This window comes from Setaria italica, chromosome IV, assembly GCF_000263155.2.
Source record: "Setaria italica strain Yugu1 chromosome IV, Setaria_italica_v2.0, whole genome shotgun sequence".
In the NCBI taxonomy this organism is placed as follows: Eukaryota; Viridiplantae; Streptophyta; class Magnoliopsida; order Poales; family Poaceae; genus Setaria; species Setaria italica.
In genome coordinates this window covers 20,615,058-20,642,731 of record NC_028453.1, presented here as the reverse complement: position 1 = coordinate 20,642,731, position 27,674 = coordinate 20,615,058, and the positions used below count along the sequence as shown (strand labels likewise).

Here is a 27,674-nt window from a genome sequence, read left to right as displayed (position 1 = left end):
ACTAGTCGGATATGACTAGAGGAGTTTTACTCTTATTACAACGAGTACTTTTCTAATCCTCAACTAGTTCTTATCTTTCCATGTAGATTACGCCGTCCTGCACCATGGTCTCCATATCAGATGAGTTTCGGTGTCCAGCCCCATATTTAGAATTGTCTAAACCTTTTGGTGGGCCCATAGATGTATGTACAACACCAATGCCATAGGCCAAAGAGGAGGTTGACTAGGATGAGCTCCTACTCCTCGCAGTCACCATCTTCTTGCCAGATCTCAATCAGTCCATTGGTGCTAACCTTGCATTGATGAGAGAGAGAATAGAGAACCACCGGTGGAGATAGAGATGGGTTTGGCTAGCTGGGGGAGAGAGAACCACGATGGAGAGAGATGTGTTTGGCTTGCTGGGGGCAACGAAACGCTAGTTTTAAATTTTTAATTGCCCGCCTCGCTGACATGGAGGGATGGTTTTAGATGTCTGGAAATCGGAATTATCCGAATTCGTATCCGCTAAAAACATTAATATGTTCGTATTAGTTTTCAATGTGGATGTCAAATGGATGTATCCATATTCGATTTTCAGTGTTTTTCTCTATCCGGTTCTAGATTCGTATTCGACAAAAATGTAAAATATCCAACATTATCTGTATCAGCAAAAAAACTTACTTATATTACTAAATACTAATTACAAATGTTGTTAATTTTAATATTTCTAATAAAATAATTACTTACACCATTTAAGGTATTAAAAAATTATCTATACGACAAATGACTAATTATGTTAACCTAATATTACTAGTGATATATAATGATAAAGTTTAATTAATTTTAATATGACTAATGATATTAATTTTCAATACATTATATTATTTATTAAATGAATAAATCATATTTAAATGTATTAATGAACTTATTTTTATTATTAAATGATATATTTTTGAAATACTTATTTTTATATTTATTTTGATATATTTAATTATTTATTAATAAAATGTTATTTTTAATAAGATATCTATTATGTCCTACATTCATAATTTACTAACATGATTTTTCAAAATTAAAACCATCAATAAAGCAAATTTGATACTCATTATGATATTATGATGATATGTTATAAATCAAGCAAGTACTGAATACGAATCTGAATTTGAACTATTCATTTTGTATTCATATTAGTATTTGAATTCGAATTAAAATGTGATAAATAGTGCTATCCGAATTCGATTTTATATTCGAATCCAACCCTACAAACATGGAACGTTAAAACCAGATTGGTACGGAGTTTGGGGGTTATGATGTTTGGTTTGAAGAAATCGAGGGTGTCATTTAGACAGTTTTACAGAGCGGGGTTATTTTTTGACTCCGGGTATAGTTTGAGGTGTAAGTGGACTTCTTCCTTTCTACCCAGACTAGGGTTTTATGTAACAGAACAAGAACAAAGGCCACCAAAAGTCCAAAACCCCACGTCGTACCGCGCCGCCGCCCACTGCCGCGGCCGCCGAGGAATTCCTAGGCGGCGATAGCCATGGCCCGGCGTTATGCCTCCTATCTCCTCTCCTCCTTCCGCCCTTTCTCCCTCCTCCTCCAGCCGCCCCTCGCTGATGCCCCTTCGCCGGCGGCCGCGGCCGCGGTGGCGTCGGCTCGGCGGGCGCTGTCGTCGGCGTCGGCCCTGCGGGCGCGGGACGAGAAGGACGCGGCGCGGTGGCGGGAGTCGATGGACCGGATGCGGAACATCGGCATCTCCGCGCACATCGACTCCGGGAAGACGACGCTGACAGAGCGGGTCCTCTACTACACCGGCCGGATCCACGAGATCCACGAGGTGCGCGGGCGCGACGGTGTTGGCGCCAAGATGGATTCCATGGACCTCGAGCGCGAAAAGGGGATCACCATCCAGTCCGCTGCCACCTACTGCACCTGGAAGGGGTACCAGGTCTGTTTTTTTTCCATCCTCTTTTTATTTCTGCTTGATCCATTTCCTTTTGATTATGGATCCTATTACGGAGATTCCATTGTTAGTTGTAGGAAAAGTTGCGAAAAGCAGGGAGGTTGGGTTGGTTGCTAGGTTGACTTGTTTAGTTTTCTAACCTTATATATATGAAAGAAACATGTATGAAGGAAAATTGTGAATTTAAGACAAAACGTGATTTCATTTAGGCCCCGTTTGGGTCTAAGGAATTGGAATCTATTTAATGGAGTAGGCTAATTTATGTTGGAATGTGGCATTCCACAACTTTCCAAAGTTTAGATATAAGCCTATCTTAAATTCATGGGGTGGGAGATGGAAATTGATTCTATAGATTATGGTTATTAGATGGAATTCAATTCTTATAGCACGCTCTTAGACTCGCTTCTCTATAGTAGAAGTGCAGCATACAAGTATCTCTCCCATATCACCAACTATAATATACAACTATATTCCACATACAATTATATTAGCTTAATTAATTTGTGTCTAAATTATGATTATTAGGATGGAATTCAATTCCAATGATCCAAACGGGACCTTATGGAAAAGAAAAGTAGAGGGCAAAGGATGAAAGTGTGTGCGACCGTACCATGGCGAAATGGGAATCGAGGATTGTTAAGGCTACGGCCATACTACAGAAAAAAAAACTGTGGTGCGTAGGGTAGGAATAGAGAAACAATTGATTGCAAATTACTTTAGGGTCTGATTGGTTGGACTGTGAGCTGTGGAAAAGCTGCTGTGGGCTGTGAGCTGTGGAAAAGCTGGGCTGTGAGCTGTGGAAAAGCTGCTATGAGCTGTTAGTTGTGAGAAAACAGAAAGCCGTTTGGTTGAAATAGCTGTGAAACTGTAGATTTGGTAAGAAAGGTCTGTAATGCTCTTGGAAGGTCTGAGGGACTGTTGCTATGCAAATTGATCGTAAAACACTGTGTTGTTCACTGAATCACATGTAAATTACCATTTTAGAAAGGGATTTTTTTTTTAAGTTTTGCATCCACCATTACCATATGGTCCACATGAATAAAGAGATAACATTTGACAAAATATATATGGTTCATATAATAATGCCCACCATTAACATATGGTCCACATAATTATCTCCCTCTCGCACTAACCAAAGCATCAGCTATTCTACTGCGAATTGTATTCATCGTATCCTCATTCTCCCCATCTGGACTCTCATCTCCTTGTGGTTGGGTTGTGCCACGTCTCTTGTAGTAGGTAGTCCTCATCAGCATCACATCTATCGAACACTTTATCATGCAAATTGCTCTCACGAATAAAATTATGCAATGCCATACGAGCAAGAATGATATGCTTCTGAGTACTAGTGGAGAAACTTAGCATATCCTTCAAAATGCGCCGCTTCTGCTTCAAGACTCCGAAAACCCGCTCAATGACATGTCGCAAGGATGAATGCAAAAAATTGAAAAATCTCCTTCTTCCCTTAAGGAGGATGCCCAGAATGAAGCTGGAATTCCGGTATATGGTATGTGCTTCCTTTGAAAGGAGCAAGATATCCTAATCGGTTTGGATAACTAGAGTCCACCAGATAATATTCCTACAAAACCAAATCAAAGCAGCAAAGGAAAACAACAATAGAACTATTACTAACTCTTAACGAACAATGTATACCTTTGGGAGCAATGGGAAATGAAGGGAAGTTTGCTAATGCATGATTGAGGATCCGTGTGTCATGTGCAGAACCTGACCAACCAGCAACCGCAAAGATAAACCTCATATCAAAGTCACAAACAGCTAGCACGTTCTGAGATGTATATCCATGTCGACATGTGTAGTTAACCGCTTCCTCTACTGGAATGGCAACTTTAACATGTTGACCATCTATAGCTCCAATAGCGCCTTTGAAATAAGGTCAGAAACGGTCCTCTTTCACCCTTTCATGCTCAGTATAGAAAGTTGGATCTCTTGGCTTGATATTGTCCTTTGCTAACTTGCGCAAACAATTCAATACTTCATGAAACTTGGCGTGAACTGTCCATAGTGACTGTGTAAAACGATTTTTAGCTTGTGAAAATGATTGGGGTCCTCCGACGATCCACAAAAACATCGCCAATGACTCAATTGATGAAACATTGTTAGTTGAGGTCAAACCGTAATTCGAGATGAGCAAATCATGAAGTGCCATGAAAATATCAGTGCTCATTTGAAACATCTTATAAAAGTACCTCGGATGACCAAAGCACCTCATAACCCATTGAAGTCCAGTTTCTGATGTTTCCCTTTGTTAAACTACCGTTTTGTGTACATGTTTCCCATTTGACCAATGACAACGGCCTGCTGGGAAAGTTCATCTAGAAGCAGTAGTCCCTTGTGCCCCTTTTTGGCCAATTCTTCCATGTTGGCATCCATCTACAGACACAAGTATGGACAACACATAAATAAATATATGGACAGCACATAAACAAATATATGGACATCACATAAACACATGGATGGGCAGCACCTCATAACAAATATATGGACAGCACATAAACACATGGATGGACAGCACATAAACAAATATATGGACAGCACATAAACACATAACCAATGGTTCTCAAATAGTCTCAACAAATGGTCTCTCGGATAACAGGCAACTTATGGTTCTCAACAAAGGGAAATAAACAAATATTGGTTCACAACACAACACTAGATAAATTAGGGAACAGTTCTACTGACGCTTGAGCAACTCCTTTTCATGCTCCCTCTCAAGCAAATCGAACCTTCCTTCATTTGTTTCCAGGGAACTAACGACCTCCCTAAATTCAGGTTTCACGATCAGGAAGGTGGCTGTGTGCATTAGAGTAGATTTTTGTTGCACTCCATAATCTTTCACCATCTTTATGGCCTCTGAAATGCTTGGGACTGGATTGGTTGGAGAAGCAGATGAAGCTTCAACACTTGAGGATATCATATCTGCTTCAGTTTCTATCTTCAAACATGTGTTCTTGTACAGTTGAAAGAATGGGCTCTTCTCATCCTTCTCTTCAATGGAACTAGAGTGTTCCTTGCGTTTCTTTTTCCCTAGCTTTGATTTCTTCAAAGCAGCTAGCTTCACATCATCAATGTCTTGAGTTTTTTGTCACTCACATCGTCATCACTTGAATCATCAGAGGATACATCTCTAGGGCAGGATGCACTAGCGCCACTGACATTTATCTTATCAAACAATATATGCAGATCATCAAGGTGCTTCCGACCTTGTTTTCTGAACCTCGCATGGTTCCATTTGATACCTTTCTCAGGATTATTGCACCTCTGAAATTAAATGAAACAAAAGGATTAATTAGCAAGTAACACAGTATGAAAACATTAAAAATGATTAATGAATAATGATAGTAAAGTGCTTACAGCTAGGTGTTCATCCCACCATTCATTAGAGCACTCAAAACAGTTTGCTTTGCCTCATTCCATCCAAGCCCAGTTGCACTATTCTTCAACTCCATGAACCATGTATATTCCTTTTTCATATTGTCCCACTTGTCCTTCAATTGTTTCTTTGTTAGCTTCTGACCAATTTTTTCTTCATGCTTAGATATAACATTTTTCCAACCAGTCCTATTGAAAAATCCCAACGGCCTATTCCCAGCTTCTATCTCTGTCCTTTGCAGATACCAATGAAATGCCTCACATTGGCATCACACCAATCTGCCTTATGAGCCATTCTTGAATCAAGCACAAAAAAATATTTCATTCAATTTAGTATAAATCATGCAACAAGTAATTTGTCATTCATTTTTGTTTAGTAATCAAGCATGCTAAACATCTATGTACCAATCTGACTTCATCACATACTGATGTTCTCACTCTCCATAGACACTCGGGCACAACAACCACTAGTTGCTACACAAATGGAACAATTGCAACACAAATCGAATGATTGCTACATGAATCGAATGATTACTACTCAAATCCAATCGATTTTGGTCACTAAGAGGAAGGGAGGAATCGATTTGGGTAACTTACAGATCTCTTGGGAGGAGGAGGGCGGAGGGAGGATGCAGGGGTGCTGGCGTGAGGGGGTCGGTGCTGCCGGACACCGCGTGGAGGAAAATCGAGAGCCGCCGGCCAGGGCGCCGCTGGGCAATACCGTCGCCGCCGGCCGCACCTGCTACATGCGTGCGCCTGTGAGGAGGATCGAGGGAGGCGGACACGGGCGCAGGCGCCTGGGAGAAGGAGGGCGGAGGGATGCCGGAGGGGGCAGCTGCCGCCGTCGGCAAGGGGCGCTGCTGGCCAAACCCTAGTCGTGGCCCAGAGCCGCCGCGGAGGGTAACGAGGTGAGAGACGAGCGAGCCAGAGGGAGGGGGTGACAGGAGAAAAGAAAATCGAACCAGTACGCTCATAACAGATGGCAAGGTGGGTAATTTCGTGGAAGTGTTGCCCCTCACAGCCGGTAAAAGTGGCGGGGAGGGGGGGGGGAGTGGCTGTGAGATTTGTATAGAGGAAAAAGCAGCTTTTCTTTGAAGTCAAGTGTATGGGATTACCCCTTTGGTTGGCTTTCAGCTTTTCTTGAAAGCCAAAGCACTTTGCAAGCCCAACCAAAGGGACCCTTAATATCTGGGTATGATCCACTCAGTGGAGCTGCCAGCCATCAGAGGAGAATCTAGCAATTGTCTTTTTGTGCATTTTTACACAGTAGTTTTGGAGAGGATGTCAATATCCCATAGGTATTTCATGACATTCATGGCTCTGTTAGCAGGATAGTGGTCGTTTACTGTGCCGTATTGTACAGGTGTGCTTTTCACGATTTCATCCACACGTTTTTCATAATTTCATAGAAAGTATTTGACTGATTGGATTGGTGAACTGATTAGTAATTACTTATTTTAAGTTGCATTAATGTCTTGGGGCCAGGGTCTGGCTGAGGCAGTTCCATGAAGAATGATTACAGTTCTGGATCATCCAAATGGTTCCTTTCTTTTTTAACCCACATTACATTGTTCTTGTTATAAGGATTTGAAAACTCACCTTATAATTTGGATGCAGGTTAATATTATTGATACTCCAGGTCACGTGGATTTCACCATTGAGGTTGAAAGGGCACTCCGTGTTCTTGATGGTGCTATACTTGTGCTATGTAGTGTTGGTGGTGTACAAAGTCAGTCGATCACTGTCGATCGGCAAATGAGAAGATATGAAATTCCAAGGGTTGCGTTCATTAACAAGTTGGACCGTATGGGAGCTGATCCATGGAAGGTTCTTAACCAGGTGAACATGAATCCGATTTTACAGATTGTGCTTTAATTCTGCTGAAAAATCATTCCTCTCTCAAGTTCATTAAATTCTGTCTTATTCCATGCATTCAATATGTTTTGGAATTTTGCACTGAGAAGACAAGCATAAGAAATTGCCATGATAGTGTCATATCATTAGCTAAACTATGATGACATCACAGCAATGGAGAACATTGTATTATAATGAACACTCCTTTTGCATCTGAAGAAGTCCTTCTCAAGGCGTTAGTAATCAGCAAACAGCATAGCGCATAGGTTAGCTCAGGAGGCAAAGCGAACGGGCCTCTAGCTGAGTTGGTTAGAGGGCTCTAGTAGCACCTCCTCAGGTCCTGGGTTCGACTCCCCGTGGGAGCGAATTTTAGGCTGGGGTTAAAAAAATCCCTCATCTGTCTCATGCCAAAGCACATGGTCAAGAGCTGGCCTGACTCACACAGGTTACGGTTCCCTATGTAAGGGTGGGGCAGGGGTTTGGGGATTTTCTCGGTCTGCGTGAGAGACCTTCTTTCACTAACGCTCGGGGGGCGGCTAGCCCCTCGCAGGCTGAGTTTTAGCTCAGGAGGCAAAAAAAAAGTATTTGATGACTGATGTGTTTTCTTTTGCTCCCATCCAGAGCACCATCATTAGTGTCCAATTAGAGAGACGCTCATTGCACTAGTGAACATTAGCATTTCACCCCTTTTCCATTGAATGTTTATAGTTACCTCTAGTTCTGGCTAGTTTACATTTGCTTCTCCGTCCCTGTACTTAATGTGTGCTCAATGAAGTTACAAAAAGACCATGGCCCTCCTTAGTCCAGTCTGAACAATTGCCTTTCTCCTGTGTGATCATTTTTTACTTTAAGAAGTACATTGTTTTTTCTTTGAAATCTCATATTAATTGAAGGAATGAATATGCTTCGAACAACTAAATAAAATAACTTTCTTGAACTTTTTTCTGTTTTTTTTCACATTTCCTACTTGTAGGACATTAGGGGAAAAGTGCATGTAAAGGGCACAGATACATATTCATGCACCAGAAGTATTCATAGTTACTACGCAAATAAAGCTTTTGGAAAAGTAAAATACTGGCAGAATTCTCCCTGATTTCTTTTTCTTTTTTGTTCTTACCACTTCCTTCTTATACTTATAAAATCACTCTTAATAGATGACGGATGAGAAATGTATTTGTGTGGTTTAACAGTTGGTGGTGCAATACGAACCTTCTGTTTTTAAAGTCAACTACCGCATAGTCTTCCTCTCCGAACGTAGGCTACATTATTGGTAATTGATAAAATACGATATTTCCCCCCTCAAGGGAAGGTACCATATCTTATGGAATGACTTCTGGCAGGCACCCCCCCCCCCTCAAAAAAAAAAGGAGCCTGTTGTCACATGTTTTCATTGACATATGTTGTTAGATGAACACGCAAATTGTTTTTGGGAAAAAAATTCAGATTATTATTTCTTCTATTGTAGATAGCCTTATTAGTATCTTGCAGTTTTGTTACCAAAAGGTAAATAAGGCTTATATTCTGATGCTATGGTTCTAGTGTTGTGTTCCATCCTATCCCCATTTTCTTTAATTTTTTTTTGTTACTTTAGTATGTTTACTTCTAGTGATGTTGGAACCAGTTTCTCCAGCTGATTATTGCTTTATTCTTTCTGTGTAAATGTGTAAAGGCACGTTCCAAGCTCCGGCACCACAATGCTGCTGTACAAGTACCCATAGGATTAGAAGAGGAGTTTGAGGGCCTTGTCGATCTTGTAGACATGAAGGCTTATAAGTTCGAGGGTTCTAGTGGGTGAGTTCTATTCTCTAGAGATTTTCCATACTCAGTTCTATTTGTTTTTGGAATTTTGGATGACACATCTATTTCTAATGTGCAGCCAGAATGTTACTGCATATGATGTCCCATCGAACATGGCAGATTTAGTCACTGAGAAGCGACGTGAACTTATTGAAGTTGTTTCCGAAGTAGACGATCAGCTTGCTGAAGCTTTTCTCAATGATGAGCCAATAACAGCTCATCAGCTTAAGGTTTACATGTTATAGTCTACTATCTCCATTATTGTTATTCTTCCTTTTCATGACTATCGTGCAGTTATATAATTTACGTGGAAATTGTTCATATTGAATATATATAAGCTTAAAAGTAGCCTAACTACCTTTTGAATTTCAGACCTGTTGTTTATGGCACGATCTTGTTTCTCAAATTTGTTGGCATAAGCTCATGATCAAAATTTACCTGCAATTTATACAGCAAAACCAAGTGAGAAATGATTATATAAATGTTTACACTAATCGTCTAATTAAATGGAAATGTTCTCATAGATGTTAAAGCGATTGTTGAAAGGACGTGATCTCGTTGGGCCTCATTGGTTAGGGATATAAATCCAAACATTTTGATCCTATGCTATGACAAATGATTTACAGAATTATGTGCTCTGAAGGAAAAAAAAGGATGTCCTGCTCCTGCAAATCTGTAGCCCTTGTTCATTGGTGATATGCATAATGCTTTTTGAAGTCTTGGGTCCTATACTACGGAAATATTTTTTATGCATTTGGCAATTGAAACATTTAGAATTTGTAAAAGTCTATATGTCCAAGGTATGCTTATGATGTTTTTCTTATTGGTATTTGAGTTCACAACATGATTTGTTATTTATGACATGATGTTTATAGTCAAAATCTACATCTGATTGCATCTTTCCTATTTCTGACCATATCAGGTTTCAGGAAATGCATGATATTGATAAATTGATGACCTATTAGTTCTTCCCAAATTGTTGTCATGCTACTTGATGTTATTATATTCTTGATCAGGCGGCTATTCGAAGAGCAACAGTGGCACGGAAGTTCATACCAGTTTACATGGGAAGTGCATTCAAAAATAAGGTTCGTAGCTGCAATTTTTGTTCATTCCCTGAAAGTTTTTGTTTATTTTTTCTGTTTCTTCTGCAACTGGTTCTAAAAGACCCATATCACCTTGTTTGATAGTGAAAATGGTTGCTAAAATTCATATGCTATTTTTAGAGTAAAAGTAGCAAATTAAAAATTGAAATCATGCACTGATCTTTTATTTCTAGAATATACACATCTTAATTAACCATACACAAACAAACCTGTTTTGTAACTCATTATATGTTGCAGTATAAATATGTTTGTGCTATCTACCATCTTTGGATATCTTAGGTCCTTGCAATCCAAGATCTTTTGTAGACCTACAATCAAGCACAATGCTACAATCATGCGAATGACAAACATGAAAAAGACTAATATTTAGGAGCTAAGCATTTGAGTAGGCAGTTATGGTTTGAAACAGATTTTTGTTGAAGCCCAATAGCTCTATGTTGTAGTGCTGTGTATTAACATTGCTATCATACAAGCCATTTGTTGACGCCATTCAAGGTTGACTCTGATATAGTAATTGCATTGGATGAAGCATTTGCTTTGCTCTGTTTTTCATCCTCCGAGCACCAATGTTGTTGGAATTAGCTAATTTAGTGCAGACTTATTGATGTTTTAGGACTGTTATAAGTTAAGAACGATACCCATAGGCCATAACTGGTGGTCTTGGCTGATTATCAAACTTAGGTGAAGATAAGACCTTGAAGTCTATAATGTTATGCTTTAGGATGAGAACTTGTATACAAGTAGCCGATGCAATGTTGTCAGTTATATTGTTAATTCTAATAGTGAAATGGTTCATAGGATGATTGCTCGGTGTTTTGGAGCTTACACTGTCTGTTGTTATTGATTTATAGGGTGTTCAACCACTTCTTGATGGCGTGATGGACTATCTACCATGCCCATTGGAGGTTGACAACTACGCCCTTGATCAAAACAAATCGGAAGAGAAGGTACTAAGGGATTTCAACAACTGTAGTATAACTATAGGACAAATCTTTTCTTTGCACTTTACAACACTTCCATCTTGTACCACTCACTAATGGTAATTATTAGAGGTGGTAATGTGTGTAATGATAAGAAAGTTGGGAATCTTATTTATAACTGTGGAGCATTTCTACTGTGGCCCTCCGTTATATTTAGTGACAAATTTCGTACTATAATTTTTTACATTGAGTTGCACCTTTTGTTTTGGTCTTAGGTATTATTGGCTGGAACTCCAGCTGAGCCACTTGTCGCATTAGCATTTAAGCTAGAGGAAGGTCGTTTTGGTCAGCTGACATATCTAAGGTGATTCTTGTTCTTCTAATTACTGATCTATTGTCTCTGTAGTTGAAGACAATTCTCTGTAGTTGAAGACAATTCTGTGACATTTTATTCCTAAATTACTTTATTCTTACTGTTTTTCTTTCCAGAATCTATGATGGTGTGATACGGAAGGGTGATTTCATATACAATGTCAATACAGGGAAGAAAATCAAAGTGAGGCTTAATTCCAACTTCCAAGTTCCAGCAAGGCAATTGAGCCATTGCTTTCTATTGATCTTTGAGCAAGGACCTTTAAGGTTTTAACACCTGAATATAACAACACTTTCAACTTGAGGACCATAAAAATTATTGGTTGAATATGCTACAAGAAAAGTGGCTTACTGTATAAAAAAAAGAGGGCATTTCAAATTATAGGTTTTGGAGCCCTCAAAATTCTACTCTATAGACAAATACACGTTATTACAGCAAATAACTGCTATCAGTGGCAGTTGAGTCGAAATGACAGCCATTTCATGACATCACTCTTTTTTTTGAGGTTGTAGTAATAATAGTTTAAAAAATTGATAGTATGCTTCTATTTTAGGAAACCAAAAATAGGTTATTTCAAAATAATGGAAAAATGGTACTCCATTTTCCCCTTCTAATTTTAAATTTGAAAATATTAGGAACCCATTTGTTGCAACCATGTACAGCATATTTTCATTTGGGAAACTATAAAATTGTTTATTTTAGAGCATTTATAATTGAAATAAACTGTATGTCACCTCAAGGTTATAATTAAATATCTTGTAAATGAGAGTTTGAAAATTTAAATATTACTTTATATTAGTTTTTTTCCTTTTAAGCTCCAATCTAGCATTTGAAGTTTGTGTTTCTTGATGTTTTATTTTTTATTAGTCAAACCTTGCTGTATGATGTTTTCAGCAAATACCGTAACCGTTCATTTTTACAACTTTTCAATTGAACATTCAGTATGAATATATGCGTTCCTAATTTTTGGAAGAAAAATATTGAATTCAAAGTTGAACATTTCAAGCTATCTTTAATTTGCAGTAAGTAAACATTTATGCATCCAAAATTCGTTCTTATTTGTTTGTATTTTATATTTTACATTACAACTTAAAAGTACACCCCTATTTGTATTTTATATTTGAGAATACCAATCTTTAGGTAATCTTGTTTTCATTTGTGTCCAGTGTTTTGTAGAACACTAAATTCTGTGTGAGTTGATATTTTTTAAAAAAAGTGCTGCGCTTCGTATGACCCTAAAATGTGTGGAGTTATCATTTTTTTGGGGGTTAATGCGTGGAATTACTGTTCAATTGCACTGATGAAAACAAGAAGCTGTATCAGTAAAACACATTGGATGCCTGAATTTTGGATCATTACACGTATCTTTTGTTTTTCCTGAACTTTTGGTTGGTGGATGGGGGCATTGCTATTAATTACTCATAAGAGGGTGCCTTATCTGAATCCTTGTAATTTTTTGTTACATGTTTCTAGGTTCCTCGCTTGGTAAGGATGCATTCCAATGAGATGGAGGTATGCTGCATCAAATTTTTTATGCTTGCTGTTCAATAGTATGTTTCAATCAGATGAAGATTATGTTGGAGATAATCTTGTTATGGAAGTGTTAGTGTTAACATGCATGTGTAGGTGCATGATTAGTATATTGCGCTAGTGATCAATTGATGATTCAAGCACTGTCTAGCTGCTTAAATTAGTAGTGGTTTGATACATGAGAGAGCTGCATGAAGTAGGCAGAGGAGATGTCAACTTGCTGTGGTGGACATGTTGGGAAGTGAAACTACTCCATTTGTAATACCCCAGCCCAATATACCATAGTAGTTGAAGTTGTTGGCCCATGTGGCCCAAATTGTGGTTGTGGTTGGTGGGTTTAGTACCACCTTGGAAGTCTGGGGGGTGAGGGCCAGCTTATAATCATTGCCGTTCCAAAGTAGCACCTCCAGGTTAACCCTTTTACACGAAGCGAGGACGAAAGTGCAAGAGAGGTGCTATGCGTATGCGGGTCCGTTCCACGTGAGGAGCTGGGCCGTAAGCAGATTTGGGAGCAGGGTGTTACAGATGTATTCAGAGCATGAACGCTCGCTGCATGTGCGCGTGTGCGTGTGGCTAGGCCCGCGGCACGGCCGTGTATCGAGTGGTGGTTTGGGAGTCTGTTGCGTTTGTGGTGAGTTGCCGAGGGCGTCAGCCCTTAAGGTGGGGTGAATGTAATACCCCAGCTTAATATACCATAGTAGTTGAAGTTGTTGGACCATGCCCAAATTGTGGTTGTAGTTGGTTAGTTTAGTACCACCTTGGAAGTTTAGGGGGGTGAGGGCCAGCTTATAATCATTGTCGTTCCAAACGTAGCACCTCTACACGAAGCGAGGATGAAAGCGTAAGAGGTGCTATGCGTATGCAGGCCCGTTCCACGTGAGGAGCTGGGCCGTAAGTAGATTTTGTAGTGGGGTGTTACACAATCAGGTTCATAGATATTATTATGCATCTAGACATACACTACATCTAAATGCATAGCAAAAACTATGCACCTAGAAAAGCCAAAACAACCTACAATTTGGGACGGAGGGAGTAGGAATTAGGCAGCCTCTAGTTTCTAGTGTCAGCTAGTGCAAATCTATTACTAGAGATCGTCAACTTAGTTTACTACTGGAAGGATCTAGAAGATGCTATGTATGCATGGAAGAAAAGTTAAAGAATAAAATTGGTTTTTTACTTCTAACTGTAAAGTAGTTTTCTTAGTTAGCAAGTAAGGCAGCATGAGCTGCCACCATGTTACTAGATGTGTCTGTGCATGTCAGTTTGTGGCTCCTATTAAAGGAGATGTACTCATCTCCTAAGAAGGTAGCATATATGGCTGTGATTGGTAGGCTGCATAGAGGCTATCTAGGCTTGTGTAATGCAGCCCGTCAATGTTTGGTAGCCTGCATAGGAGGGATAGCCAGGCTTGGGCTGTGCAAAGGGCCCTGTACGGCCTGCATAATGGGAAACCAAAATCACCCGCGTTTCCGGTTGTGCAGGCTTGGTAGAGCTCCGTGAGGCCACGTTCGTGGGCCCATCCTGGCCACCTGCCGGCCCATCCTGTGCACGCAAAGACTGGAAGCGCGCTAGGGTTAACGCTCTCCTCCAAGACAGCATCGCCGGCCGATGCCCGGCGGGGCTCGCGGGACTCTTCGTTGAGGAGATTGGCAGCCTCAGTTGGATGGTGGAGAACTGCATCCATGATGTCCGTTACCGTAATTGAGCACCTCCAGGGGTAGGGGCAGGACGGGCCGGCGACACTGCAGCTGTCGAAGTCCGTCATCGCGAACACGTCTGCCGAGGCGCACGCGATGAAGTCTAGCGCTGCGAGCTTCAACGAGCGACAACAATGACAGGTTAACTTTTCGATCGGGCACCGGGAGCAAATCAAAGTAATAATCAAATCAAGAAGTGATATGATGCTGGTTAGGACGGATTTAATCTTTGTTCTTTACCCGCGAAGAGAAATTCTTTTTTTCTCGAACACGCAGGCGAAGAGAAATTCTTCAACGGAGCGAGCTCATCGGCAGTGAGGATGTCCTCGTTGGTGACCAGATTCGGGTACAACCGCGTCAGGCGAGGTACCTGCTCGGCCCACCGGTGGCGTGGCTCCCGGCAAAGGCCGGGTCGAGCTGGACCATGTTCTTCCCAAATAGCTGCTTGTCCATCTCGGTCTGCATCGCACTCACCTTGTGCAGCCGCTGGACGGGACCTCGGCACGCTGGTCTACAACGGCCTCGGTGGCGGGCACGGGGGATTCGTTGGAGGCACCGGCACCAGCGCCGCCGGGGCAGGCTGAAGGGGTAAGGTTAACCGGGCTGTGCAACTGGTGAGACGATCCAACATATGCAGCCCACCAAACACCATGAGATAGGCTTCAGCTGTGCAGCCCAGCATGATGTGCACCCTACCAATCACAATCTTGCATGAGCCAAAACTCCTTATGCACTCTACCAATCACGGGCCAAAATGGTGGGAGAAGCCTAGCTTGGGCCGGCCATGAGCTACTCTTAGCCAGGCTACCACCTATGCACCCTACCAATCACTACCTATGTGTGTGTGCTTGGGTGCAGGAAGCTAATAGTGTAAGCTAGTGTGATACATGTGAGCTAGCAGTGCTTGATCAAGTGAGTTGTCTAAGCTTGTAGTGTGTAGTTATAAGATCAATATAGTACAAAGATAGAGTTACTTGCTACTTTTTATGTCTCATATACTTCTGTGTTCAAGATAGAGAGAGCTAAGGAAGGAACAGAGTAATTTTTTTTTATTAACATATGAATATAGGGGTTAGTGTTTATGTTATTTTCATTCAATATAGGATATTCAAGAAGCACATGCTGGCCAAATTGTTGCTGTTTTTGGTGTTGATTGTGCATCAGGTACGTAGACGGACAATGCAAATGATATTAGTTCTGTTTGCTTTTGTTGTTCTGCATCTGACTTTCTACTTTTCTTTGTCAATAGGCGATACATTTACAGATGGAACAGTGAAATATACTATGACTTCAATGAATGTCCCTGAGCCTGTGATGTCCTTGGCAGTTTCGCCTATATCTAAAGATTCTGGAGGACAAGTATACCATTTCTTTAATCAAAAGAGTACTATTGCTATAATTGGATTGATATCTTCGATGTCCTAAATGAAACTACACGTTTGACTTTCAGTTTTCTAAAGCTCTTAATCGCTTCCAAAAGGAGGATCCTACTTTCCGTGTGGGTTTGGATCCGGAGAGTGGCCAGGTTTGTCATATAATGCATTTCATTTTCAGTTTGTATTTTTGTGAAGTTTGTAATACATAAAATTTTCTTGTAGACAATTATTTCAGGGATGGGTGAGTTGCATTTGGATATATATGTTGAACGTATTAAGAGAGAGTACAAGGTATGTAAATGTTTATTTCAGAGGCACGCATACTTTGCCCCTTGGATATTTGGATGGAAAAGCTTCATATATGGATGGGTGTTTGATAACTTTGGTTGAAGATTGCTAGTTGAATCCATGTTACTTGAATGCTTGAGTATATCCTTGTTCTTGACAAACAGGCAAACCTTTAAGTTAGTTTGTCCATAACATGGCCATTTTACCCTTGATTTTCCTATTAAGGAGGAAGACACATTCACTAAACTGGGAATGCATTTGTATCTACCACATTAGCACAACCTAGCTAATTGAGAAAACTCATTTGTAACTAAGGAGGTACCTGTATTTTGCCACCAGCACTCATGAAAGATCATTTGTAGAAAGTTTAGGCACATAATCGAACAGCTACCTTTGTACTTGCTCCAAGAAGATATAGTAGACAGCTGGGTTTGCTTTCATAGTTTTCTTACATTTCTAAGTTCAGATTTGTTCCCATGTTGACTTGTTAAACATCAATTGTTTCCTCGATTCTTGACACAAATGGCTTGTATTTTTCATGGCTAGAAGTCATTAAAAATGAGGTATTATGCTATTTCTCATCAAGCCATAGGATTTTTGAAAAATTGCTCAAAATTGGATGAGTTGGTGGCATTTGAGATCATCAAGTCATCCTGATGGCTACAAGTCTATTTGGTTACCCCACAAAATCAGAAGATCTTATTGATGGATCAACGCACTTCAGGACCACTTTGTATAATCATCATCTATTTTGTGGTCGCAACTGGTTGTCATAGTCATCTTTAAAGTTTGGAGGCTGAGTGAAAACTTAATCAAACCCTGGAAACTCCACAATAAAACCACCTAAGATATAGCTGGTTGGGAATTTTACTGTGTTAATAACTTGGCATTTGTACAGATCTTGGTGCTACTAGCACTGGATGTTAATAATTCATACAAACTCTTGTCTGCTGGCGTTATTGAGCTTCTGCTGTTATACTTGTATGACTAGAAATCTCCGAGTGCATCACATTCCTGTCATGAATGTTGGAATCTTGAAACTTACATAGGTGGATGCGAAGGTAGGGAAACCTCGTGTAAACTTCAGGGAAACCATCACCCAGCGCGCTGAATTTGATTACTTGCACAAAAAGCAATCTGGTGGTCAAGGTCAATATGGTCGAGTTTGTGGGTGAGTTCATACTACTCAACGTCATTGGCAGTCTGCTTCAATCACTTGCTTTTATCTTCAGTTTTTTTACATCAAAATGGTAATGCTTTCTTATTAATATATATCATGTGGGGGTAACTGTAGGAAAATCTGACCATCAATATTTTTCACATAGATCAACTGGGAACATGAAAATCATGCATGTTGATTTGTCTTGAAATGCACTTTTGTGATCCTGTAACTTTATTGGATGTCATATATTTCCATAGAAAATAGTAGTTGAGGCTAAAGTCAGTGTCGCTTTGCAAAATGCGAAGTATTTGTTGTTGGAAATCACTCCATATCCTAAGTGTCTATCATAGACGCACTCTAGTTTTTCTCTATGGTGGACTCACACAGAAGCACAAGACAGCACTTTCTCAAAAAAAAAAAAAGCACAAGACAGCACAAGTAGTTTTTGGTTGATGAGGCCACACCAGCCTTCATCATTTTCTCAGATATATATAGCTAGTACAGGGCTGCACACCTGCCATGATATCCTCTTAATTAATGCAGTCAATGCCCATATGATCTTCATATTATTCTCTTTAACTAGAAGCTGGAATCTAGCTAGCACTAATAGCAATGAACCTAGACACTAGCTGAACCTTACACACACAGAATTATTTCCAACATTTGTGACTGGAGGGAGCGATCTGAATATGCATTAATTGTATCCTCATAATACATAATATGCTTTGTATTTATGTGCGCAGAGGGCTACCTGACCTCATGCTATATCTTCTGAGATCTTTTGTCCAAATAAATATGTTGCATATGTTATTGAGTTCATTTGGTAATGTCATGGAAAATTGGCAAACAACAATATGCAGGTACATTGAACCTCTTCCATCAGGTTCTGATGGTAAATTTGAATTTGACAACATGATTATTGGACAAGCAATTCCTTCAAACTTTATACCAGCAATAGAGAAGGGTTTCAGGGAAGCTTGCAATTCGTGAGTCCATGTCTTCCTTACTTTTTTAAGCATTTTCTTGTGTCCTCGCAGAATGATAACATTTCCATGCTATATACTGTAGGGGTTCATTGATTGGGCATCCTGTTGAAAATATTAGAATCGTACTGACTGATGGGGCTTCACATCAAGTGGATTCCAGTGAACTTGCTTTTAAGCTAGCTGCTATCTATGCTTTTAGACAGGTGATCCATATCTTGGACACAGACAACACAGATTCTAGTGAACTCCTGGGACATGAATGTCAAGTGTTCTATAATATTTGTTTTTCTTTTGCAAAAGAAAAGTGTTCTATAATATTTGTTTTTCTTTTTCAGTGTTACACTGCTGCCAAACCTGTAATATTAGAACCTGTGATGAAGGTGGAACTGAAATTTCCGACGGAGTTCCAGGGCACAGTAACTGGTGACATGAACAAGTGAGTGCTTTGTTCCAACAAGCTATGCATCTATGGCAAATCATGGCCATCACATCATTCATTAGTATTCTTTTTATTCTTAAGAAACACATCTATTTCTCTACAGTTTCCCTAGGGCCCCGTTTGGATCATTGGAATTGAATTCCATCCTAATAATCATAATTTAGACACAAATTAATTAAGCTAATATAATTGTATGTGGAATATAGTTGTATATTATAGTTGGTGATATGGGAGAGATACTTGTATGCTGCACTTCTACTATAGAGAAGCGAGTCTAAGAGCGTGCTATAAGAATTGAATTCCATCTAATAACCATAATCTATAGAATCAATTTCCATCTCCCACCCCATGAATTTAAGATAGGCTTATATCTAAACTTTGGAAAGTTGTGGAATGCCACATTCCAACATAAATTAGCCTACTCCATTAAATAGATTCCAATTCCTTGAACCCAAACGGGGCCTAGGGGTAATTTGCTTCTTTACCACTAAACAAATCACACTTAACTAGAGTACCATTGGCTGTTGTGATAAGAAGTTGGGCCTAATCACACTTAAGGATGGATGAAAAGCTTGTGACTCGTTAGTTCGCTCGGCTCGGCGTTGGCTCGGCTCAGCTTGTTGTCTTTTGCTAGCGAGCCGCCTTGGCAAAATTAATGAGCTGGCTTGGGCTGCTCGTGAGCCAAATGAGCTAAGGATAATCAGCAGGCTAGCAGCTGAGCAGCCACCAGGCTGCACCAAGTCCAAGCTGGCCCAACAAGGATAAAAACCCATGAATAATCCAAGCTGACCCTGTTGGTCCTCTCAGACAAAGAAAAAGAAAGATGACTCCGTCGGCCGTCTCTCCAATCTCATTCTCTTTCATGTCAGGGTTGGGGTCTCCACGCCACCACTGCCCCACTCCATTGCCCCCCTACTGCCTTGCCTCCCCACTCCATCCCCCCTCCTTTGCATCTCCAAGCCGCAGTCCAACACAGCGTGGCACGGGATCCAGCTGCCTCCGCCCTCCAAATCTCTGTCTCCACCAGTCACCTCACCACCCGCCTGGCCTCGTCCTCCGACATTGCAAGCCACCACCACACACCATGGATAGGGATGGCAATGTGGCCCAGATCCCTTGTTTCCCTGGTAGGGAATTCCCTGTTGCCATCCATGGCCCATGGCGGACAAGAGCGCGAGTGCGAGCAACTGCCCCCATGTTCTGAGTAAGAGCACACACACGACCAAGAGCATGACTCTGTCATCCTCGTTGACAGCACCAGGCCACAGCAAAGCATTGTGGTTGACATCCCCTTGTGCTGCCGAGAATGCTAGCTCATTATCTAAATGAGCTGGAGCAAATCGAGCCGAACAAAGCTGGCACATTATTCAGCCTTAGTCCCACTTGTCAATACGGCAATCCTCAGTTGTATTTGTCGGACTCTTACTGCGATTATCCCTGGTATTATTTTTTCTTCTATTGTGTTCTTCAATGAATGCTATGCCAATTATTGTTTTATTCATGTGAGAACAGGAGAAAAGGGATCATTGTTGGAAATGAGCAGGAAGGTGATGACACAATTGTAGTTTGCCATGTACGTGAATGCCTGATTCCTTCCTGATTTCTGGTCTCACATTTTCTTCTTTTTGAAAATCAGTTGTTTTTCCTTGCTTTTCATCTTATCACTAATCAATACTCCCTCCGTCCCAAATTACTATTTGTTTTTGCTTATCTTTTGCTATGTATCTAGACATAGTATCTAGGTGCATATCAAAAGCTATGTACCTAGAAAAGCCAAAATGAATAGTAATTTGGGATGGAGGGAGTAGTTTGGAATAATATTTTCCTGCAAACTTTATTATTAATTTTATATTTAGCAAATAATTGTTTTTATGCTTAGTCTATTTGCTGGTTCTTATGAAGAATCTCTGTCCACTTTTGAAATGTCATGCTTTGTAGACCATATCGATGTACTAAACCAAATGTATTTTGAACCAAGTGAATAGTTATCAAGGAGTTGATCTTTGCTCTGTATGTTCTGTTTCAATTGTGTCTGGGATAAGAACTGAGAAAGCACTCCATGATACCGTATGGGTTTGTTATGGTCCTAAATGTAAATGTGGTCATGTACAATTTTGCACTTTAGGTTTCGTTGTGAGACCTGTATTATTTTGATCTTAGTCAGGACAGTGTGTGACAGGCTGACATCTGGACAGGGGGGAACATACCTTTCGTAATTCTATGCTGACCACTTCTGCAAACTTATATTGTCCCGCTCTCTTTCAGGTTCCTTTAAACAATATGTTTGGATATGCAACAGCGATTCGATCAGTGACTCAGGTCAGTATTCTTTTTCTTCATGTTCTACCCGATTTTTATGTTCTTGTTAGTGATTACACTCTCAGTTCCAAAATGTTTGTTGTAAGGAAAACTTCTCTAACTTTGACCAAGTTTATAAAAAAAGCACCAACATCTACAGCATAAAATTAGTTTCATTAAATCCACCATGAACACCATGACATGTCTTGATAGTGCATTTATTTAGTATTGCAGATGTTAATATATTTTTCCTTAAACTTGGTTGAAGTTACAGTAGTTTATGTCAAAACTGAAAACCTACATTTTGGAGCGGAAGGAGTATATTGGTAAACTTATTTTGATATTGTTATTTAGTTGTGCAGTGTCTGCTGAACTCAGCACATACATCTAATCTGTCAACTATAATCTACAAGCTTGCTACCTCAAATGGATAACACACACACCTGCGTTTCAGGAAAAATATATAATCTACTGCATCGAAATAGTTAAAAACAATAAGAGATTATTTCATGAGATATACCACACATGCCCAAAATTTTGAATTAAATTCCTCCATGCAGTCTGTTTCAAGGATTGATAAAAATGATGTTTAGTACTGATGCATCATGTCGTATATTTATCTCTTTTGCACTACAAAGCTATTAGAATTTTGTTAGCATTATGGGTGGAAGTTGCAGGACAAAAAACATACCTGGATCAATTCAATCATGTTAGATATGTGTTTGCCAAACTGTCAAGCATGCTGAAAGAGACAAATTAAGTTACAGTATACTGTTCCAGTTCTCTTAGGTGCTTGGATGAAGAAGCATGAGTAAAAAGTGCTCCCACATATGACATTCTTATTAGTGATTCCTTTTATCAGTACATAAGTCATAAACCTCTTTGAGCACGGCAGTCCCCCACCGAGAAAGGTTCAGGTGCTCGCGCGGGTTGAATAATTGCGGATCTAACTGAACCTGCACCTGTTACTGTTCATGCATTGGTTTCTTTTTTTTCTTGCACAAATTTTTGTTCATCCTCAACTTTTGCATGATGATAGAAGATGACAAGAAGTATCCATTTAAATTTTTAGATAAATTTTTTATGCACATTTCGAGGTGCATCTGCGAGTTGGGAGCACGGTAGCACCCCAACACACGGGAGCACCTGAACCTTTCTCGTCCCCCACAAGCTTGTTTTATGGAGAAGCGGACTATGGCTCTACACAATTTCCACCAAGATAACATTATCACTTTTAGAATTTGGTGGATACAAGATAAATTTATTAATTGTAGTTTCTGACTTGCACTTGTGGAGCAAAGAGTCTGGATTATTACACCTGACAAGTGCCACCATAAGAAATAGTAAGAATTCCATTTAACAAAATGGAAACCATACCTTACATTCAACGATGACAACAAAGTCCTTTAGTCCCAAGCAAGTTGCGGTTAGTCCAGAGATGACACCCAGCAGTAGCCTCTATCTCTTGAGAAAACAGGATACTATCAGGAATTGAATCATCATATCATGCAACTAACGATGGCCAAAACACTGTTCTTTTGCTCATGCTTTCGATTTGCTCCCTCCGTTTCAAATTACAGCTCGTTTTGGCTTTTCTAAATTCATAGTATTTACTGTGTATCTAGACATAAGCATATATCTAGATGCATAGCTAAAACTATGCACGTAGAAAAGTCAAAACGATCTATAAATTGGGACGGAGGGAGTAAGATCATTAAGGCAGCCATCCTCCCACAACCCAAATTTTTTTTCACTCAATATCACTAAAAATGGCACTGGTTTTGTAGCTTTTGCCTCGAGAGTCATGTTGAGGGCTTGGTTTGATGAGTATAGATTTGTTTATTGGGTAGAAATTGAACTGATTTCCTTTTCATACTGTTTTGAAACATATTTCTATTCAGAATAGCTTGCAGGGTGCCAGGTTCTTTGCATTTCCTGGAATTTGCCTGTCATTCCCACCCATTGTCTAACACATGCGACTTCCATATCCTTAAGATGACCTTTCAACCCCTGCACTAGCATGATAGTGTTTGTAAATACTGGAGAAATATGTTTGGTTTTCCTATTTAGTTTATTTGTTTTCTTGCATGTCCTGCAGGGGAAAGGAGAATTTACAATGGAGTATCTAGAGCACAATATTGTCTCGCAAGATGTACAGATGCAATTAGTGAATTCATACAAGGCGGCCAAGGGCACAGAGTGATTTGATTCTACTGGATTGCAAAGGAACAAATTTTGTTTACAGTTTATGTTAACTCGAATTCTGGGGTCCTTTGGACATCACTAATAGTAGGCAATGATTCATACTGCATGGTTTGAAGCAAAAATACAAGTATGCTGCAATAATCTGCAATCCCTCTATACAATTGTACAAACATATTAGCAAATGTTGGAATTTGCTCATATTTTGTTTGTAATGATTACCATGTAGTGCACTCTTTTTCGAGGCAGAGAAAACAAAATCTAGTGCTGAACACCTTTGAGTTGTCATGCTACCATTAGTTTTCACAGATGGTCTTGTACAAAATATTGTTTTGGTTATATAGTGGTGTAGCCTAGTAGCCTTATAATTTTCCTCATTTTTAGTTTCTTTTAAAAGGATTTTTTTATATATTATGTTGATCGAGTTATAGTTCAGGGATTGGGGATTTATGATGTTATATGTTATCAAATGGTGAACTTGTGGACTCGTGGACTATGTTTAGATGGTTGCTGCTTCTCGGCTTGACGTTCAAGGTCATAATGTCTGCTATCACCTTGATCGACTCCAGGTTTCAGGCTTAGGTCCTGTTTTGTTGGCGACCACAATTTGTCAAACCAGCTTTTGGCCTTTTTGGTAGGTGCAGAATTAGGTGGTTGCACTGCAGACTTTTGAGCAACATTACAGCTGCATGGGTTTTTCAATATTTAGGCTAGGAGGATTTCTTCCAAAATGGTTTCACTGGTGAAGTTAAACCCGGTGAAGTTAAAAATAGTGGCTTCACCTGGCTTCCAATTCATTTTAATATCGGTTTACAAAATAGCTTAACGCTAAAGTGTCTCGTTTTGGGCAAAACAGCTGCCGAAGCTAAGATAAATCCTACCAAATGGGTCTTATTTAAATGCTTTTCTGGACAATAGAGGGTGAAGTTTTACTATGATCGCGCCTGCACTTATGTAGATGTTGCCACCGATTGCAGGCCTCTCTCCACCCCTCCGCTTATGTAGATATCAACTCATCCTTATAAACATCTACGCACGGTATGAAATCTTGAAAAATGCGAGTAACTATGTTCTAAGTGAAAGGATTGCGTGGAATATTATATTATGGAATATTATATTAGATTGATTGATTGGGAGACATATTTTATAATATATAGGGGTGAGATCTTAGAGCTTACAGAAACAAAGGCGGCTAAGATCTCTATCTCTAATCAACCAACCAGGCGCGGACCTCGCATCCCGCCGGTTTGTTTTTCACCCCGCCTCCTCGGTTTATTTTATCCGAACGTGGGTCATTTGCATCCGCCGGTTTCCCATTTCCCGTTTCTCCTTCCGTTCTCGCCTCCCACTCGCCACCCGCCGCCGCCCGCGCCGGCGCCACTCGCCATCCGCCGCCGGCGCCGCCGCCACTCGCTTTTCCCTGATTCGGCGATTCTGTGATTCCGTCTCATGCCCACCCTCAATTTATCTGAGGCGACGGCGGCAAGATTCGCCGGGTGCTGCATGGCGGCAGCCGGCAGGAGCTAGTTCTACAATGCTAGATCCACCCCAGGAGCTCATCGGTTCTCTCCCTGCTCCGGCCCGGAGTACCTCTAGGTGGCGGCACGATGTGGACGGCGGGGCCTCCTGGTGGCGGCGCCATGGGTCTGGTGGCATCCGGAGCTCCCTAGGTCCTGTGCGTTGTTCCATGCAGGTCCACTCGTGCGGATCCGGTGAGGGCAGGTACAGTAGCTCCCTGCTACGATCTCCTCATCGGGCGTTTTTTCATTGGTGAGATCCCTAAATTGCTCATTCTCTTACCCTGTTCCTCTCTGTCGCAGCTAGGTCTTACATGGACCAAGATTGTCCAATTAGCTGCCCGTATCCTCTACAAATCACAACCCCATGCTCCAAATTGCTCAGTTCCTCCTATTTCCCCCTCCGTCCTCGAATTCCCGCAGCACATACTTGCAAAAACATGAGATAATTCCTGATTAATATGATCTATAATTAACTTTTGTTATTTGAAATACATTGTAGTATTGTACTCTGTTTTGTATAAATCCCATGTCCTTGACAGCTCTGGCAATGGCAACTGTGAGCACGGAATTGTGATCTTGACGTACTCAAAACACTGGATGCTCTGCTCATGCTCATGTACTTTGAACTGATTATATTCTATCGATTTTCCCTTAACTATCATTTTTAGTTGACAGTTTAATAAAAGAGGTCAAGTACGATACCCCCTGATTGAGTTCAGATCTTCCTAGTGGGAACAAAAATTGTTCTTGTATTTTTATGACTCCTTGCCCCTTCCGACTTCTGAACCATATTGTTTTATAGATTTTGTTTGTGACTACTACCTCTAATTAAATTCACCTTTGACCGTGGGAATGCTGGTAGGATGTACTTAATTGTTAACCAATAAAAAATCTGGTATGATATAACTATTTGTTAATGGCAATGCTGTTTTTTTTCTGGTTATGCTATACGGAGAAGCTGGATTAATTCCCTCAGCAGTTGAGATTATATGGTGCACGGTGCTGATGATAATTCATGCACCTGTTCATGTGTCTTTAGGATTGCCAATCATTTTTCGCAAATTCCAAATTTGATGCACTAATCAGAAAGAAGGCTAACGGAGGCTGAGAAAAGCTTGATTCCTAACTGAAGGCGCTTATCATTTCTTCCCAATAGTCATTGTATGAATTTCAGGGTCCTCTCATATGAATCCAACCAAATCCTTCATTTCTTAGCTTGAATCAGCTTCATAAATATAGATTGCTCCCTTGATAACGTGCATCGTGGGTGGGTGCGCCAAAGCTTGTATTGTTACCCAGATGATGGGATTCTTGTTTCTATGACCTGCAAGTGTCAATTGAGCTGGACCAGGTATTTTGTTTGAAACCTTTATTTCTCTGGGTTCGGCTGATTGATAAAAATTTGATGTTCTATAATATACTGCAATTGATACAACCTAGATGTGCTGCCTAGTCCCTTTTTGTACACCTGTGTACATCCTAGCTAAGTAGCTACTCCAACTGTAATGCTCCGATGAAATCTCCCAGTAATATACAAATTACATGTATACATCTATTTCAGTAGTGGAGGCTTCCTAGCTTTTGCATCTAAATGGACTGGATTGGTAGTATGTGCATGGTCAGATTATGAGTGGAAATCGAGATGTGGTTGATTTTGATATGCGTTTTGTGCAACTGAAACTAATTAGGATTTATCAATTTTTTTGCACATGTTAAATCAAAGATATACATCTAATTGAGCTCAATTCCAGGGTTCAGTGCTATGGAGAAGCACTGATCAATCCCATCCTTAATGTTTATGTACATCCAGCAGTTGTTGCCATGAGTTTTTCCCCCTGTCATGACCAGAAGAATCTGGTTGGGTTGATTGCCTAAGCTTGTATGAATTAATATATTTGGATCAATATACTTTGCAAATAATTTTAAATATTCAGAAGCTTCGATCTTCTAACCATTGTGGTTCATGATACTAGTTTGCCTGATCAATATGCCTTGTTTATCTTACAGGTAACAATCTAGAGCGAGTGGAGTCTTACTGAAGAATTTCAAGCACAAGCAGTAGCATGCGCTGTCAAACTCTGCATCTAACAGAAGCACTTTCTGCTTTGTGGCGTTGAGGCAACACAAGTGATCACGATTATTGCAAAACTTTATAAGGGGTTGGTCCTGGCCTCAAAATAGTGATAATACTCTCTGCGATCCATTGTCTATCTTGTATGAAAGAATCAGAAGCTTGTTCTCCTCAGGGTGTCTTGCGCGGTGCAGCGTTTGCAAGTGCAAGGCTTGCTGGTTCTTTTTACACATTGTAATGTTCATTGCATGCTCTAATTGTTCTACATTTGTAATTTCTTGGTGAAGTTTGGTTACTGATCCAATGTTTGATTAACTCTTGGGCCCAAACACTGTACTACTTCTGATTAGATATCTGTATCTTAACTTTGACCAAAAAAAATATCCGGCAGTTTTGCCATTAAAGGTTCATAAATCATCTTGCAAAAATCGTACTGTATAACAAGGACGGTTTATTATAAAATATATGTTCCCCTTGTCACATGCCACTTCCACTCAAAATGCAACGACTCAGTTTTTAATCCTGAGTGAGCAATTTGCTTTTATTACCGATGCCTCCTATTCCCTTGTGCACCAAGTTTATTTTGGATAGGGCTGCAAAAAGCGACTAACCAGCTCGGATTCTCCACCTGCAAAACCGAATCTGCAGCAACCAACCCCATGCGGTGGAAAAAAAAAACAAAACCTAGAAACCGGGGTGGATGTGGGGCTCGGAGCCCGAGCA

General features: G+C 40.3%; 1 protein-coding gene and 1 long non-coding RNA gene across 2 annotated transcripts; both read left to right on the top strand.

Moving 5' to 3' along the window:
• The first annotated feature begins 1,419 nt into the window (after positions 1-1,419).
• Positions 1,420-23,830, top strand: LOC101760302 (elongation factor G, mitochondrial). Its single transcript, XM_022825926.1, has 20 exons — positions 1,420-1,927; positions 6,950-7,171; positions 8,856-8,977; positions 9,063-9,213; positions 10,000-10,071; positions 10,941-11,036; positions 11,285-11,373; positions 11,499-11,565; positions 12,856-12,894; positions 15,713-15,773; positions 15,859-15,968; positions 16,060-16,134; positions 16,208-16,276; positions 17,323-17,444; positions 18,296-18,421; positions 18,504-18,624; positions 18,757-18,857; positions 20,373-20,433; positions 21,126-21,179; positions 23,257-23,830. The coding sequence occupies exons 1-20, from the start codon at positions 1,520-1,522 to the stop codon at positions 23,359-23,361; spliced, it is 2,271 nt and encodes a 756-aa protein (XP_022681661.1). The 5' UTR covers positions 1,420-1,519; the 3' UTR covers positions 23,362-23,830.
• Positions 23,831-24,574: 744 nt separating this feature from the next.
• On the top strand, positions 24,575-27,361 carry LOC105914324. Its single transcript, XR_001163957.2, has 2 exons — positions 24,575-25,130; positions 26,888-27,361. It is a non-coding gene; the product is annotated as an uncharacterized LOC105914324 (long non-coding RNA).
• The last annotated feature ends 313 nt before the right edge of the window (positions 27,362-27,674 follow it).

Coding starts and splice junctions, on each gene's coding strand:
- LOC101760302 (XM_022825926.1), top strand. CDS start 1,520: ATGGCCCGGCGTTATGCCTCCTATCTCCTCTCCTCCTTCCGCCCTTTC. Junction 8,978..9,062: donor AAGTTCGAGGGTTCTAGTGG/GTGAGTTCTATT, acceptor TCTAATGTGCAG/CCAGAATGTTACTGCATATG. Junction 18,422..18,503: donor TTCAGGGAAGCTTGCAATTC/GTGAGTCCATGT, acceptor TATATACTGTAG/GGGTTCATTGATTGGGCATC.